The following is an 18,137-nucleotide window of genomic DNA, read 5'->3' on the forward strand; positions in this document are numbered from 1 at the left end:
CACAAAGGCAGCCCCAGAGGCAAAGAACTTGAAAAATTACTTCAGGATATGATATTTGCTTAAATGTACAGGAAATGCTAAGCTCTGAATTGTAAATAACAGAATCTCCAATTCCATTAACATTTTCCAAAGACAAAACTTTTTAAGTTCCTACAAACCTAAGCCATACATCTCTGACACCTAAAAGAAGACATGGATACTTCCTGGTCAGAGGTGCCCATGGGCTCCTCAGAAAGGAGCCATGGGAAGAGGCAGCACCAAGCTGGGATGGGGCCCTGTATCCCACTGTGGGCTTCACAACTCATGGTTCTGCGGGAGCACTCATCCTTATGTGCTACTCAACAAGGTGGGCTCAGGCAGAACTTCAGCTCAAAAAACCTATATAGGGGGCCTGGCGGCGTGGCCTAGTGGCTAATGTCCTCACCTTGAACGTGCTGGGATCCCATATGGGTGCCGGTTCTAATGTTGGCAGCTCCACTTCTCATCCAGCTCCCTGCTTGTGGCCTGGGAAAGCAGTCGAGGATGGCCCAAAGTATTGGGACCCTGCACCCGTGTGGGATACCCGGAAGAAGTTCCTGGCTTCTGGCTTTGGATTGGCACAGCATCAGCTGTTGCGCTCACTTGGGGAGTGAATGATCCGACGGAAGATCTTTCTCTCTGTCTCTCCTCCTCTCTGTATATCTGACTTTCCAATGAAAATAAATAAATCTTTAAAAAAACAAAAAAAAACCCGGGAAAGCAGTCGAGGACGGCCCAAAGCTTTGGGACCCTGCACCCGCGTGGGAGACCCGGAAGAGGCTCCTGGCTTCGGATTGGCATAGCATCAGCCCGTTGTGCTCACTTGGGGAGTGAATCATCAGACGGAAGATCTTCCTCTCTGTCTCTCCTCTCTGTATATCCGCCTTTCCAATAAAAAATAATAAAAATAAATCTTTAAAAAAAAAAAAACCCTAAACAGGGCCCAGTGTGACAGCCTAGTGCTAAAGTCCTCACCTTGCATGCACCACTGGGATCCCATATTGGCATCAGTTTGTGTCCCATGCTCTACTTCCCATCCAGCTCCCTGCTTGTCGCCTGGGAAAGCAGTCAAGGACGGCCCAAAGCCTTGGGACCCTGCATCTGCGTGGGAGACCTGAAGGAGGTTCTTGGCTCCTGGCTTCGGATCAGCTTAGCTTTGGCCATTGCAGCCACTTGGGGAGTGAACCAGCGTATGGAAGATCTTTCTCTCTGCATTTCCTCCTCTCTGTATATCTGCCTTTCCAGTAAAATAAATAAAACTAAAAACAAACAAACAAACAACAACAACAACAAAAAACCCTGACCACCAACAGGAGGAGGTGGACTTTCCTTGTAGTCACCAACTCCCAACTCCTTCAACTTCTGGGTGTGATGATATAGCCATGCCCACTGGTAAGTGGTACTCACACCCTTCCCCAACACACACTGGGTGGGGTGGGCTACGAAAACTAGTCATTCTGAGAGAAAAAACTCAGCCATCTTGTAAATTCACGGCCCTATAAGTTGTCAGCACAGCCCCACTGATAACCTAATCTCTGTGTGAGACCCAGTGCTCTCAATGTAGCGAGCTTGGCAGGCAACGTTCAGAGTTGACCTAAGGAGAGGAAGCTCAAACCAAGATAGCACTGAGGAATGAGAGAAAGGGAAAACTGGGGACACAGAGGGAGCAGTGAGAGATTGCAGCTCCCCCTCCAGGCCTCCACAGGACCCCCCGAAGGACTGGCTGGGGTAGGGGGCTACTCTGTGGGTCTGCAAGTGGAGCATGCACAGCTTTGTGGCTGGCTGCTGCTGCACTCAGACAACTACAACATCTCCACTCCATCCGGGGATGCTGAAGGGCAATAGATAGGAAATCAACAAGTATTTGTTTTAAAGGATCCAACTTGAGAAGGAAAGTAAAAAAAGGTAGAAACTGTTACAGCTGCCTTGCTAAAGATCAAATTCTCAGTGGTAGAGGACGTGAAACCAGGGTTCCGGCCAGCTCGGCATTATTGGCTGAGAGCCCATGGGGTGGGTGAAGAGCTCAATAAGCTGTGGTACACAAACCACAAAGGTGGCGTTCACTGTCTGCAACAGTGTAGGTCACAGACATGGAGGGAAGGGTGCGGGCTGTTGCTGGCGAAGGCAGCAGATGAGGAGTCGCTATGCCACGGAGAGAGCTGTAGTTTTACAAATGAAACGGTGATACAGGTGTCAATGTGGATGTGTACACAACACGGTGTGTCTGTGTAAATAACAAGGAAGCATGTACTTATAGATGGTGAAAATGGGACATTTTATGTGTATTCTACCATATGCATCGGGGAAACCTGAAACACAGACCAGGCCGGGACTACAGACACAGGCTGCCCCTGTGCCCCCACCGTCCTGCCTGCTGCTTTGCTCATTGGGGAGTCCCTAGAAAGCACCGGGAAAGTCACCCTCCACGTTGTTGCATGTCTCCTTGGTGTAGAGGGTGGAGATTATCTTCAGCACCTCATGAGGATGTTCAGCTTCTGGTGCTCTCTGAGACCCACCTCAGGAGAAGTCAATCTGTCCGCAGGAGGCGTAGTTTCCGAAGCTGTCTACTGTGAACCTCTGAGATATGTGAATGGAATTGAGCCGTAGGGACCCAAAGTAGAAGTTCTCAAACAACTGAAAGGGAAGAGTGAAAACTCAGAGTGAATACCTCAAGATGACAAAAATATTCACACATCAATGAATTTCTCCTGTTTGTGCTTTTTAGTATTTTACTGAAGATTCATTTCTTCTGATTTGAAAGGAAAAGTTAGATAGACAAGGACAGAGAGAGAGAGACAGGAGAGATCTTCCACGTGCTGTTTCACTCTCCAAATAGCCAAATGGCCAGGACTGGACCAGTCTGAAGCCAGGAGCTTCTTCCAGGTCACCCACATGGGTGCAGGCGCCCAAGGCCTTGGACCACCCTCCGCTGCTCTCCCAGGCACATTAGCCAGGAGCTGGATTGGAAGCAGAGCAGCCAGGATTGGAACCAGTGCCCATATGTGATGCCAGGACACCAGCCCACAGCTTCAGCATTTACTCTGTCCAAGAGTAGAGAAGGTGCAGGGGTGGGAGTGAGGGTAGAATGGCCAGCTCTTACCTCTGATGAACTCTAAAGCTGCCCCTGAGCACACTACCAGAGAAAGAAGTCTAGAAACTCAAACCCAAAACCCAGCTACTGGGAGATATGACCAAGAACTTGTTACAAACCTCCCCTCACAGGGACTGATACAGCAGCTTTTGACATTTAGTTACGGATTATGGAAGTTCCATTAGTATCTTTTTAAAAAAAAGATTTGTTTTATTTATCTTGCAAAGTCAGATAACAGAGAGAAGGAGAGACAGAGAGGAAGATCTGCCGTCCGCTGATTCACTCCTCAAGTGGCTGCAACGGTCAGAGCTAAGTTCCAAAGCCAGGAACCTGGAGCCTCTTCTAGGTGTCCCATGCAGGTGCAGGGTCCCATGGCTTTGGGCCATTCTTAACTGCTTTCCCAGGCCACAGCAGGGAGCTGCATGGGAAGCAGGGTTGCCAGGATTAGAACTGGTGCCCATATGGGATCCTGGCACACGTGAGATGAAGACTTTAGCCACTAGGCTACCGTGCCGGGCCCATTAGTATCTTTTGTATGGTCACAGCCAGGATAAAACACATTTTTCTACCTAGCTGACAATATTAGGGGCACTGCCTAAAATGAATAGAAGAGGAGCCTGCTGACCCACAAATGACTCAGACAATTCAAATGAGCCACACCAAACACATTTACACACAAAATCAGCAGAGAAACACTTGTGCTGGATGACTGAATAAGTAAGTGTAAATGATACTATTTATCCAAAAGCTCACATGCGACTTGGATTCAAGCCAGCGTTCTAAAGTGACTGCTCTTGAATACAACTGTCTGTTGTGGAGAAGCTGTCTGGTGGGTCAGAGGGATGAGGAACTCAACAATGCGATGCCCCTGACCCTGTGATTAGCAAGCTGCCAAGGCAGAAGTTAAAATGATACCAGGACTCATCCCAGAAGAATGAAGCTACACTGTTTGGGTGAGGAGTTAACAAAGAATAAAGGGCTTACTTTCTCCCAGTAGAAGAAATGCAATAACTGCCCTCCTTGAAAGCATTTCAGTGAGATCCCAAGAACACCTTGCAACACAGGCATCCACCAATGCTTGAGTGACCGAAGGCTGGGGCCTCTGCACACTGGCAAGTGGCTGTCTCTTCACTGACTGTATAAAAGCCTCCATGCCCACGGACTTCAGCTGCAGTTGCTTCTCCTCTTCCTGCAGTTAACGGCCTGGCAAAATTTCTGGAGTTCATTAAAGGCTAACTTTATAAAGCCCAGTAAATATCGATTCTTCAACATGACATCAACGTGACTCCAAAGATCTATTTTGAGGTTGTGTGCTGCATTGTCTTGTCTTTCAGAAAGGTGATCAGCTCTTGCTGCGTTGATTTTTTACAATTAACTTCTCTTCTGGCTTTGGAGGCCTATTCCCACCATGGGCTCCCTTTTGTGTAAAGAAATTCAGTTTAAAATGGTTATGTGCTAATCCCTTAACTAAACATGAATTTGAAATTAAAGCCATGCCAATGAAAATGAGAGCTTCATAGCTTGGGAGACGGACGCCTTCTAGGTATGGAAAAAACATAACCAAAGAGGCAATGAAAGACTAGACAAAAGAAAACTAAAAGGGGGCTCATGATATATTTTTAAAAGATTTACTTATTGTTATTGCAAAGTCAGATATGTAGAGAGAAGAGACAGGAAGATCTTCCGTCTGACTCCCCAAGCTGCTGCAATGGTCGGAGCTGAGCCAATCCAAAGCCAGGAGTAAGGAGCCTCTTCCAGGTCTCCCTCGCAGGTGCAGGGTTCCAAGGCTTTGAGCTGACCTCGACTGCCTTCCCAGGCCACCAGTAGGGAGCTGGATGGGAAGCAGGGCTTCTGCAATTAGAACTGGTGCCCATATGGGATCCCAGCACGTGCAAGGCGAGGACTTTAGCCGCTAGGCTATTGTGCAAGCCCCTTACAATATATTTAACACATCACTTTTTAAGGGCTAGCAGCCTGTATTTAACCTTCTCTTTGCTCCTGTTTCCAGCTAACAGAAATGCCACAGTGAGGAGCTGAAAGTGACTGACTTACGCCTGCACTGTGTCTTAAACATCTGATCTCCAGATGGCAGGTTTTGCTAGGGTCTCTTGCTAATTTAGGCTTAAAGGAAATAGTAAATACGATGATAATGAAGTTAGCTGCGACATGACTTCAATGAAATAATTACAAAACTCAGAGTAGGAGAATGAACATAAATACTCATGCTTCACCAGTGGAAGGGCAGGCTTTGCAAATAATGCAGAAATGGGAGGGTCAAACATCTACAAGGCAGCAGAGGGGAGCTCTGTGACAGGGGTCACTGCACCCACACCATAAGGGATATCCAGTAAGATGAACAAACAAAAGGACCTTGCAGCACACTACTGAAAATTAGGTATGTCTTACAGTATTCTTAAGATCTTTCTGTTCTCCACAATCTTACATTCATTTCACCTTCAAAAGCTGTCTTCCTCTTTCATCCAGTGCTGCAGCATATGGATTTTGTATGCAGAAATCCCTAGTCTATGGTCATCTTCACTTTCACCTTTTCTGTCGCTGTGCTCTCATTCCCTCTGAGTGTTTATGGTGATCTGGCAGCAGTATCTCATTGCTATTGTTTAGTCATTGTTACATCTTTAGTCTTAGCCATTCCTTTAGTTGTATCAGTTATTTTTAGTGACTCCATATAATGTTAAGTCCTGTGGAGGGAGGAACTGAATACTACCAGGTGCTGCAACAGTCCCTAGCAGACTGCATATGGCAAACAGGTTATCTTCTAGGTGAAAGGCTCACTGAAACTGGAGTTGTAGACATCTGTGCACATAATGTGCACCATTCTTGATGGGATTTAAGGTCCAATTTAAAGGAATTAAAGGAATTCCTGAATAGGAAACCTTGGAATGGACTTACCGAAATTATATTACCTCTAATCAAGGAGATTGGGGAGGTGAGAGGGCAGAACTTTAACTAGTTGTCAAGAAACAATCTGTAGTTAGTGATGAAAATTTCATGTACTGCCTCAAATATCTTATTAAAGAAAGTGTCAATTCTGTTGTACATGTTTAGCCTAGTGGCTGATGTTAGTTAAGCTAATTCGTGTCTTGTACCAATACGCACGGGTTCAATATTTAGCTTGGGCTCCTGTCTGCAGCTTCCTCCTAATGCAGACCCTGAGAGGCAGCAGTGTCAGCTCAAGTAACTTTCTTGCCACTCAGACCAAGCTTGAGTTCCCAGCTCCTGGCTTCAACCCTGTTTGGCCCACACTCAGTTCACTGTGTATCTGAGCAATGAACCAGAGAATCACTTTGTCTCTCAGGTTAATTAGTCAGAAACGCCTAGACCCATCTTGGCTTCAGCTCCTCCTCTGGAATATGGCTGAGCTTGTCACCTGGGCACTTTCAGCACAATAATGTTCTATCTTCCAGAAAATGCTGCAGCAGAACAGTACATACAGCAAAGGTTAAGTGTGACAAGAGAAGAACAAGCCACTGCTAAGTGCATCAGGAGGTAAGGACACAGAGGATGCCAGGGTCTGGGGTACCCAGGAAAGCCACCCTGGAGAAGAATGAACTGAGCAGGGGGACTGTACCTGCATATCCCCACCAAACATCCTACAGTTAATCCCCACTTTATAGCAGAGCCTGTGGCCTGGAAGATGTCAGTAAAGAGACTGAAAGTGCAGAGACACTGATGGTGTTTCAGACAACATGGTCCCATGGTGTGTGAGAAAACAGCACACACAAGAAGGTTCCCTCACTTCCCACTGTCCTTTTCCCAAGGCGCACCCTCCCCCTCCTCAACCCACTCACTGACTTCTCTTCTGCAATTCCCCACAACTTCCACTCCTCTTTCCTTTTATGAACATGGTATTTAACCTTCAACCACTTGGCTCTTTTGTGAGTTTCACATTTTGTTTGACTCCATTAATAAAAACGTAGGCTTTGGAAACTGGTCTGTGCCCCACCTTTTTTTTTGATAATTATTTTATTTTGATCATCTCTACATAGCTGATTAGCGTACAAAGCGTCAAGGGCTACAGGAAAGTGGGTAAGACTTGGTCTGTGTCCCTAGGTTTCCTCCTGACACTCAGTAAACTCAGAAGCTCCCCTCCACATTTCCCATTCCTTCCCTGAAAACCTCCCCACCCTGTTCTCTAACAACAGGGACCAGCCATCAAACCACTATTTCTAAAGTGTTTTTACAGACTTTATTACCATGCTGACTTAAACCAGCGTCAACCACACTGAGGCTGACCACTCCAGCTGAGCCGCACATGGTCACAAAGGAATGCAGCCTAAAGATGACAGGTGGGACTGAATGGTGCCCCCCATACCCACAGAACCCAACATCAGAGACTGGGCAGAAGCATCCCAGGTAGGCAGCCTGTAGATGCCCAGAGTCTAGAAGATCACAGCATCTGCTGGCCAAATGCTCCCTCATACCAACCTGTACGTGCTCCCCTGTGCAGGTCCCACCAGTCAGAATTCCTCCTGTCAATGTGTCTACATCCCTGACTTCACAACACTCCCCAGGCCCTGATCAGGGAGGCAGACTTGGGTTGCACCCATCTCTCTGCTGGTTGGCCACACAGGAAAAGACTTTCTCTTCCTAAAACACTACTACTGCAGACATGACAGGTGAGTCTTTGTGCATGTCTGGCAGTAGGCCTGCCTTGTTCAGTCACTTTGTCTACTCTTGCTCTCTTGCCAGTTTACTTCAGTGGATGTAAACATCTGTAACTTCACACAGGGACGAGGAAGCCTTCCCTTGGCTCTTTACTGAAATTCCCCCTTTTTAACTATTATATGACACCCTTTTTCCCTCTAATCATATTTTCCTGTTTCTTTGGGTCTTCATTTCTTTCTTTTTAAAGATTTATTTACTTATTTGAAAGGTAGAGTAGTAGAGAGAAGAGGAGAGACAGAGAGAGATCTTTCATTTGGTGGTTCACTCTACAAAGGCCCAGAGTAGGCAGGGATAGACCAAACTAAAGCCAGGATCCAGGAACTCCATCAAAGTCTGCCAAGCGGGTGGTAGAGAATTAAGTATTTGAGCCATTATCCACTGCCTCCCGGCATATTAGCAGCAAGCTCTATGGAGCAGTTGGGACATGAACAAGCATTCCAATATAGGATAGATCATCCCAAAGAATGGCTTCATTTGCTATGCCACACTGCCTCCCTGGGTCTTCATTTCTGAAGGCCCTCATATCAGATAAAACTCAATTTGTTTTTCTCTGTCCTTTTTCACAGGCACCTTGCCATGAAGCTGGGGATGAGTAAGAAAAGAAACTTTTCCCCTCCAATGAGATTTGCACAGGGCAGCCTAACTCTATGCAACCTGAGCCCATTACTTCACTGTTCCTTACTGAGGGAAGCTCCCCTTCCAACGTGGTCCCTGAGAGCTACACTGGGGAGTGCTGACAGAGACACCTCCCAAACAAGGACATGAGTGTGTGCTCGCTCTCTGCTCATTCCTGCCCTCACTGTCACCTCTACCCCTGGACCTGCTTTAAGAATCAGATTGCACCAGCTCACTGGAAGAATTTTAATTGAATTCTGGATGAAAATAAGTAAAAATCAATTAAATGACTCCACTTAATTAGGTATGCAAATAGTAAGAGGAGAAAAAAAAGCTTAAATGACACATTTGGAAACAGAGAAACAGGGTGAATGAAACAGTGCAATAGGCTGAAAACTACTGCTTAGAATGCCCTTGTCCCATAGGGCAGAGCCTGGGACCACGTCTCATCCGCTTTCTGTTAATGTGTCTGGGAGGCAGGAGATGATGGCCTAAGTACCTGGTTCCTGCATCCACGTGGGAGACAAGGACAGATTTCCTGGTCTAGCCCATCTCTGCCTCTGGCGGGCATCTGGAGAGTGAACAAGTAGATGAAAGAACTATCTCTATCACTCTGCCTTTCAAATAAATAAATCTTTAAGAAAAAGAAATTTAGTTGTTCTTTCTAACCTACAATAGTTCACAAAGAGCAAAATGTTCCATTGTTCAGAAAATAATAGGCCTAACAAGAAAAATTTAAATCAAAAGAAATCTAGTCAAGGTACTATAATCTTGGAGAGATTTTTTTTTTCTCTTACTGTTGTTTTATAATAATTCCCTTAGGGATGTTGAAACCCACACAGTTTTCCTTCTGAAAATATTTTTCTCTGGCACACCCATAGAGCCCTGTTGTTACGGAAGCTGGTATTTTTTAAAAGCTGGCTCTAAAAGAACATGACAATGAACAACTAGACAAAACAACAAACATCTGATAAGGAAATAAAAGAAAAATTTAAGACTGTCAATATTTAGGGTATTGCTAGTGGCTAAACAGTATTGACTGGGATGATTTAAGGAGGAATGAAAACCTAAGTAGGGCAGGAGAGAACTGCAGTGCTCACAGCTGCTCTCTTTTCATGGGTACTCATAATATCTTTAGAAAATGAAACCAACAATTCCTATCAGCAAGCACCGGGAGCAATGAGAACCACTGGCAGGAAAGGTTTGGGCTCAAAGCAAGGCTCCCCTGACAGGTCACAGTGACAGGGAGCCTCACCAACCAGCTGCCCTGCTCATCTGAGTTTGCACTATTTGTTTCGTGGGGGGGAACACATAGTTATGCATTGGTCTGGATAGCATGTGCTCTATACTGAACATGACAAATGGCGAGGCTGAAGGCCAGCCATGGTCAGTTTTCCCTGCATTCTACTTCTTCCTTTCATGTACTATGAGAGAACCATTGAAGACCCAAAATAACACTGAAGGAAATGAGGCTGCAAAAATGACACTGTACATCTCAGCCAGAGGTGAGGGGAAGGCAGAGAGTAAGTCTGTTATGCTTGCATTCTCCTGCTACAAATTCAAATGAATGATTGAGCTGAGCCCAGCACAGCGTCAGCACTGCATGGGGCCCCTGTTGGAGTGGTTTCCCAAACAGGTTTACTCTCTTCCTTCAATCTTAGAAAAAGCAGGGGACACCGTCCTCAAAGACATCTCTTTTAAGGAAACCTAGTTCTTATGCTGAGTGGACTCAGCGAAGTATCTGCTGTCTCCATACTACTCACAGTAAGAGGAAATTTGCTTTTAACATCCACAAAAAGGCTCAGAATACAAAAGTTCCATGCAGTGTAGTCATTCATGGTCGTCACAAGCTGAGTTAGCCTTTAGACATAATCTGGTACAGATGAAAGTAAAAACAAGTGGCTTGGTAGATGCCAGCACTTAGAGCAGGTCCTAGGCCCATCCCCTCCTAGGAAGGACACTTTCTCTAGTTTTCATGTGTGCAGCTGGGTTTTCCAAACCCAAAGGAAAGTGAACAGGAATGGCAAACGCATGCTACTTTGAAGTTTTCCCTGTTTTTTTCCCCCATCATCTGTTTTATCACAATTACCCCCTGTTTACAGATAAAAGTGACAGTATTTTGTATTTAATGATGATGCTTAACTTCCTCCCTCCTGCCAGGGATGTCAGGAGGACTAATGGAAGGCAGGCTGACAGGCACCGTGCTCCTTGGGAGGGCACTCCCAGTAGGAAGCCATGCTGTGCTTAAATAACACCTTTCATCTGAGGATCTAAAAGTGTCTTACAAAGCCCAGCTCATTAACCTTTCAAAAATTGCTGTGATGGAAAACACAGTGTGCATGTGCCTCTCTGTTCCAGAGAGCACCGAGTGGGGACAAAGTCCCGTCCTGAAGCTGAGCCCTGAGATCAGAGGAGAAAGTGTTCACTTATTTTGTAGTTAAAAATGAGGAACAAATAATATGAAACACTGTCCTGACAGCCCTTTGGAGATCCTTAAACAGCCTTTGTCTTACAGTGTTTCTGAAGCACCCCTCCTCAGAAGAGGCCTGGAGGTCTAGGGTTATTAAGACCTAAGGCAGTAAACAGCAAGATTTGAGCACCGGACAGAAGATACAAGGCAGAAAAACACCAAGGCTCTTCACAGTGCCATGCTGCTTACTTAATTCTACCTAGATGAGGAAGCACAAATAAACTTAAGCTTACTCCTGCTCCACAATTAAGCTTTGCTTCAATTCATTTTGTTAAAATTCTCCAACCTTAAAAAATGCTGCGTTTTGGTTTGCTTTTCTCCCCCCACCCTAAAGGTACCGTGTGGTTTCAGGCTTCTGGCCATGTGCAGGATTATTTCTGAAGATAACCAAGTGCTGGGGGCATGAAGAAGCAAAAAAAGATGACATGGTTCCAACATACCTAGGGAGCAAAAACTTTTCCCTCTACTTAGAAAGATTCACACGGGCTGTAATCAAACAGACTGTTACTAAACATCTTCTCAAAAGAACATCATTGGGCCTGTTTGCCCTGTGGTAAGCAAAGTCTGTGCACACACACATCTCTTCACACGGAAATGGAAAACAGAAATGTCTTTTCAACTGAACAGAATGAGTAAAAAGATTCATAGGGCAAACTAGATGTCAACACTTTGCTGTTGATGGCTATAGAATTTCTGCATCTGCAAATGGAGACAATACAAGGATGGGCTACTGTAGGATAAAGTCTAAGTGGAATATTGAGCTCCGCTACTTACTGACTACAGCTTCCAACACATCATTACAGGAACCAAAATGTAGAGGTGCCTTAACAGAAACAAGGATGATTCTGAGGAATTAGCAATAGTTTGTAGTCTTCTACAGTCACTATCTGGTCTCACAAAGACCAAAGTAGAACACTTACTTCAGAGTAAAAGACAATGTGTCTGGTAGACACTTGCCTTCCCACAGTCATCTCCAAATACAGCCCTGACGGTGCCCAAAGCGCCACTTCTAATCTGAAACCTCAAACTGCAGAGACCAGTGTGAGAGTCAATAACAACAGCTAATAATAGCCAATAAAAGCACGGGGGTCGGGGGTGGAGCGGAATATCAGGTACTTCCAGAAGGCCTGGGACATCTCACATTCCCGGAGCAAGGTCAAGGCTGACTGAGGGAGGAGTGATTCCTTCCTTCCTATCATCCTCCCTGCCGGGTACTGGAAGCAACACGGTAGCTGTAAATCAGTGTACAAATGGCCATCTGTCAAGCCGGGAGCACGGTGCCTTGCACGTGTCCAGGAAAACACTGCCCATAGGCTGGTGGGTACTCAGAGCCTGATTCTCTATCTCCATAAACAGGGGTGGCAATCTCACACAGAAGGGAATGGGCAGTTCCCTCAGCCACTCGACTCTTCAAGATCACCAGCACGTCTGCCATTCTTGGCAGCAGTGAGCATGAGGAGTGCAGACACCTGCAGAAGCCAGCCAGCTAGGCTTGGGGAACAAAAGCTTACAACTTCTTCCAGTCAGTCAGTCAGGATTGCACTTTCAGATGTTCTGCCAGAGCCTCACTGCTGATGTGCTGCTCAGGTCACATGACCCATTAGAGGGCGAAGTAAAATCACTATACACAAACAGGATGCCAGTCCTGCTGAGTGCCTTGACAGTCAAAATGCCAAGGGACTTCCCCTCCCTGCAGAGCCTTTCAATTCTGAAGGGTAGCAAAAAGATACTAAACAGGGTTAGGCAGGAGGTGGGGGAGAGAAGTTGTGCTGAGCTGACACAGCTGTGGGGCTGGCCCTCACCCAGGGGAGTCGGTGCTGGGAGTGTGGGGAGTGACCAGTGTCTGCTGCTGCAAATTTTCTCCCACCTTGGGGCCTAAATGTTGCAGCTCCACCAGTGAAAAACTGCCTTGTGGCTGCTGGTGGTGGTCAGACAAAACCTTTGCTTCTAACCACTAAAGGCTGGTGCCCTTACAGAACTCATCCAGGCGATAAGTTCTCTCCTACATTAAAATGTGATCTACCCCTGAGTATTATTCATGGTCCCATAAAAGCAACAGAAGATAAAGCATTTGATCCTTTTTTTTTTAAAAGATTCATTTATATTTATTGGAAAGTGAGATATACAGAGAGGAGGAGAGACAGAGAGGAAGATCTTCTGTCCGATGATTCACTCCCCACGTGGCCACAATGGCTGGAGCTGAGCCAATCTGAAGCCAGGAGCCTCCTCCAGGTCTCCCACGTGGGTGCATGGTTCCAAGACCTTGGGCCATCCTTGACTGCTTTCCCAGGCCACAAGCAGGGAGCTGGATGGGAAGTGGAGCTGCCGGGATAAGAACCGGCGCCAATATGGGATCCTGGGCATGTAAGGTGAGGGACTTTAACCACTACGCTATTGCTATCGGGCCCATTTGATACTTTTCTTACTCAGGAAGAACACAAATCAACAGAAAGGATCCTTGCAGGGGAAAGGGGGACAGTGACAGGGATGATTTTATTGCCTAGGGTATTAGAGAGGCCAGACATAAGGGCAAGGCAAGGATATCAAAAAAAGAACAAGGTTAGCAAGGAGAAAATGAGACCAGGAGCCTCTGTACTCTACTGTCTACTTCTCCAACACGGGGCTTCCAGAAGTCATGGGGCCAATTAGGAGTCCCTAGGAAAAGGATCCATGCATTCAAGTAACAGCTGTCTAAACAATGGCTGGGTGTAGACTCGCTCCTTGGAGCAGGGAGAGAGGCTGCTGCATATTATCAAAATGTTATTTTCAACTAAGTCATCTCATTAGACCACAAAACAAGAAACTGTGTGTCCTGTCAGAGCTGTAGGAAATGTGTTGCAGCAGTGTCACTGTAGTTTGACAGATCCTGACACACCTTATTTTTCTATCATTCCTGTCACTGCAAAGATGTGGGCCAAAGGTCACACAGGCAGAAGGCTCAGAAGAGAGAAAAAGTCACCAGTGCTACACACATCACAGAAAAAACAACTGTCCATGTTCTAACCTACAACCGAGAGAAAGTCAACTCTGGAGTTCTAGTTGGTTTAGCCCCTGAGTGCTTTCTCAGTGGACTTGAACTTGTCATAAGAACATTCATGTTTGAGCATTAATTCTAAAGCTGCCTCATGGCTGGGATCACAGCTTCCTGGCTCAGTGCCCTTCACTCTGTTTCTCTTTCAGCTGAAGTCCTCTAACACTGGGAGTGACACTCAGACTCTGTTCCCACAAAGCCACAAAGTTTTACTCAGTCTGGTCTCCGAACAGAGGCTGTTTCAGTTCCATCAGGTTCTATCATTATCTCTGGCACCAGATTTGATTCTGCTCCTAGTTTGATTTTGCTGGAGCTGAAAACACAATGGAGCATAAACTCACAGTGGGATATTATTCAGCCTTATTAAGGAGTGAAATTCTGCCACATGCTACAACATAGATGACCCTTGCAGACATCACACTGACATAAGCCAGGCATGAAAAGATACATGTACAACTCTACTTCTGGGAGGTACCAAGAACAATCAAAGCCACTGAGACAGAAAGAATGCTGGTTATCAGGGGCTTGGCAAAGGGGAATGGGGAGTTACTAGTGAGTTTGATGTTCCTTATGTCATCTAAGGAGATGCAATAGGTGTGTAGATGATGAATGGTGCTGATGACTAAACAACAAGATGAATGTACTTCAGGCCAGACCTGTATACGTAACAATGCTTAAAATGGTTAAGTCTTAAGTTTATTTTGTTAAAATAAACAAAGGACTCAAAGTGAGCCATAACCCAACTTATTTCATCAGTGAACTACATCCAAAATAATATCAATGGACCCCTAGACACGAATATTCCCCAAGATAACAACAGCCACCAGGGTGGGTATTTGGTCTCACACTGCACCAAATAGTGAAGTTCTGGGGTTCAAAGCCCAACTCTGGCTCCTGACTCCAGCTTGCTGCTGGAGTCACCCTGAACTACATACCCTGGAAGGCAGCAGTGATGGCTTAAGTGACTGGGTTCCTCCCACTCAGATGGGAGACCTAGATTGAGTTCCCAGCTTCCAGTTTTAGCCCTGCAGCTGTTGCAGCACCTGGGGAACAAATCAGGGGGACAGGTGCTTCTCCCAATTCCAAATAGATAAAAGAACATTAAAAAAACAAAAAACAAACCTCTGTTTAAAGAGTCCACACAAATGAGATCAGAGGGACCAAAGATGACTGAATATTCATTCCATCTCCCTTAAGTGCACCAAACAAGCACCTGGCTTGTAGGTATTCAAGAAAGATCACTGAATGCTTCTCTTTCACTCCATTAAGAACTAGAAATGATTTTAAAAACAGTTATGTTACTCTCTCAATTTTTTCAACTTTTCTGTGTCATCTAGATCCAAACACTCTCATTCTCTGCCTGAGCCAACACAATGCAGGGAAATATTCCAATGACGCTGCAAGGAGGAACAGCTAATAGATACGAACTCAAAAGAGAGCAAAGAGGTAAAAATATCATAACAGACAGCAGCAGACCAGGGAGATGCATCTTCCCAGAAAGGATTCTGGCTTCTGTCAAAAATCAGCCAACTGCTCATTTTAACAATGGTCTTACTTCCTAGACCACTGTCTCTTTGAAACCCTTATCAGTGTTTTAAGACTTCACTTTTCGGGCAAAGCAATACATCAAAGAATTTCAAAAAGGGGCAGAGACAGAAAATATCACGTATGAATAGACAGTAACAGACCAGGGAAGGTGAATCTTTTTAGAATGGATTCTGGTTTCTGTCAAAAATCAGCCAACTGCTCATTTTAACAACAGTCTCTCCACGCTGACAGGCCTAACTTTGGGCACTCCCATTAATGCTTTAAGACTTCACTTTCAAGGCAAAACAAATTCAGAAGAATCTTGGTGAAACATTGTTTGGATTTAATTCTTCCTTCCCTCTAACTCCAAATAGCCTAAAATAAGAAACCACAAAACCAAGTGAAACATCTCTCTCTCTCTCTCCCTCTCTCTTTTTTTTTTTTTTAATTGGGAAGGCAGATTTACAGAGTGAAGGAGAGACAAAGGTTTTCCATTCACTGGCTCATTCTCCAAGTGGCTGCAACGGCCGGAGCTGAGTGGATCTGAAGCCAAGAGTCAAGAGCTTCTTCCAGGTCTCCCACATAGGTGCAGAGTCTCAAAGGCTTTGGGTCACAAGCAGGGAGCTGGATGAGAAGCGAAGCAGTCAGGACATGAACCAGTACCCATATGGCATTCGGCATTCGCAAGGCCAGGATTTAGACACTGAGCCATCATGCCAGGCCCCAAAATGAAGCATTTCAAACTACATTGTCTGCCTTACAGACCAGATGCTCTAATGAGGAACTACCCGGTATCCAGCAGAAGTCTTTCGGATCTTATAAAACGATAGTACACTGCTTCTACAAATGACAAAAATAGAAAAGCCCCTGTCAATTTTTATGCAATCTCCTATATTTAACAGTTTTCTTTTTAACCATAAAGTATGGAAGTGAAACCCTATCTCCACACTAACACAGCTCTGCCAAGATGTCCTGTCATAATCCCCCTTTGAAATATCCCGTTTTCCTGATATATGCACTGATGGTAGAATTAGCACTGCTTACCCACAAGGTTCATGTTCTTTATAGTTCATTTGTTATTTTTTACTAGGGCATTTTGTAATAAGGGAGAAGTGAAATTGCCAAAGAAATCAGTATTCACGTTTCAAACTAATTAGTGCATACCACAGAGGAGCACAGGATTCGTTTGGGTTGCACTCTGAAATAAAAGACAGTTAAACAGAAATTCAGGCTCATCCTAAGCAGCAGTTTTGCAATGTGGAGTAACAAGACTGCAATCAAATTTAATTGAGAATGGAACTTCACAAATAGAAGAATGTGCACATGAACTACAGGTGTATTTAATCTGGGGCTCCCTTTTCCTCGAATTAAGTAAACTAATTTTGAATTTTTTTTTTCTAGAAAAGAACCTTGGAGCCAACACTGTGGTGTAGCAGCATCTGTGATACCAGTATCCCCTATAGGCACTGGTTCATGTCCCAGCCATTCCAATTCTGATCCAGATCCCCGCTAATGTGTTTGAGAAAACAGCAGGAGAAAGTCCAAGCTTTAGGGTCCCTAGCTACCCATATGGGAGACCTTAAGAGGCTCCTGACTCCTGGCTTTGGCCTGCTTAGCCCCAGCTGTTGTAGCCATCTGTAAGTAAATCATCACATGGACACTCTCTCTCTAACTCCCTCTCCCTCTGGAACTACACTTTTCAAATAAATTAATAAATGTCTAAAAATAAATAAATAAATCTTTAAAAAAAAGAAAAAAGAATCAAGCACACAGGAATTCATTAGTAGTAGCATTGTTAACTGAATGTTTATGACAATTTGTCTTGAGGTGCTTTTTCATATGTACATCATATGTAATCACAAAGCAGAGATTGTGTAGAGGCGAATAAAAGAAAATTAACTTTTAAGACAGAATCCAGTAAATATTTTACATGACAAGTCAGGTGACCACTAAGTCCATCATGTGTACATTGCTGTGTTCCAGTGCAGTTTCTTTTATTTGGATTTCATATAATTTTCACATTAAAAATGTAAAAATCCTTTTGCCATTAAAAAATTGGGGCCCAGCACGTTGGCCTAGTGGCTAAAGTCCTTGCTTTGCATGCGCCAGGATCCCATATGGGTGCCGGTTCTAATCCCGGTGGCCCCGCTTCCCATCCAGCTCCCTGCTTGTGGCCTGGAAAAACCACAAAAGTAGAGGATGGCCCAAGGCCTTGGGACCCTGCACCCACATTGGAGACCCAGAGGAAGCTCCTGGCTCCTGGCTTTGGATTGGCTCAGCTCCGACCATTGTGGTCACTTGGGGAGTAAATCATCAGATGAAAGATCTTCTTCTTTGTCTCTCCTCCCTGTATATCTGATTTTGCAAAAAAAAAAAAAAAAAAAAGTGATAGACCCAGTGTGGTAACCCAGTGCTAAAGTCCTCGCCTTGTGTGCCCGGGGATCCCATTTGGCCGCCGGTTGCAATCTTGGCTACTCCGCTTTCCTTCCAGCTACCATCTGTGGATTGGGAAAGCAGCAGAGGACAGACCAAAGCCTTGGGACCCAAAGCATGGAAGACCTAGAGGAGACTCCTGGCTTTGGATCCGCTCAGCTCTGACCATTGCAGCTACTTGGGGAATGAGCCAGTGGATGGAAGATCTTTCTGTCTCCACTCTGCAAATTTGCCTATCCAATAAAAATAAACAAATCTTAAGAAAA

The 18,137-nt window shown here is 45.1% G+C and overlaps 1 protein-coding gene across 6 annotated transcripts in view; it reads right to left on the reverse strand.

Moving 5' to 3' along the window:
* The window catches only part of ASCC1 (activating signal cointegrator 1 complex subunit 1), a 96,341-nt gene that overhangs the window by 6,957 nt on the left and 71,247 nt on the right, over window positions 1-18,137 (reverse strand). For 4 of the 6 annotated variants that reach the window (XM_040975911.1, XM_040975915.1, XM_040975912.1 and 1 more), the window contains one exon: window positions 2,270-2,652. In XM_040975911.1, the coding sequence (XP_040831845.1) occupies window positions 2,536-2,652 (117 nt within the window). In that variant the 3' untranslated portion in view covers window positions 2,270-2,535. Of the gene's footprint in view, window positions 1-2,269; window positions 2,653-18,137 lie in introns of those variants that run through there. The other 2 variants (XM_040975914.1, XM_040975913.1) reach the window with 1 other exon arrangement.

Source organism: Ochotona curzoniae, unplaced genomic scaffold (assembly GCF_017591425.1).
Source record: "Ochotona curzoniae isolate NIBS_2020 unplaced genomic scaffold, NIBS_Ocur_1.0 contig_2692, whole genome shotgun sequence".
NCBI classification, from domain to species: Eukaryota; Metazoa; Chordata; class Mammalia; order Lagomorpha; family Ochotonidae; genus Ochotona; species Ochotona curzoniae.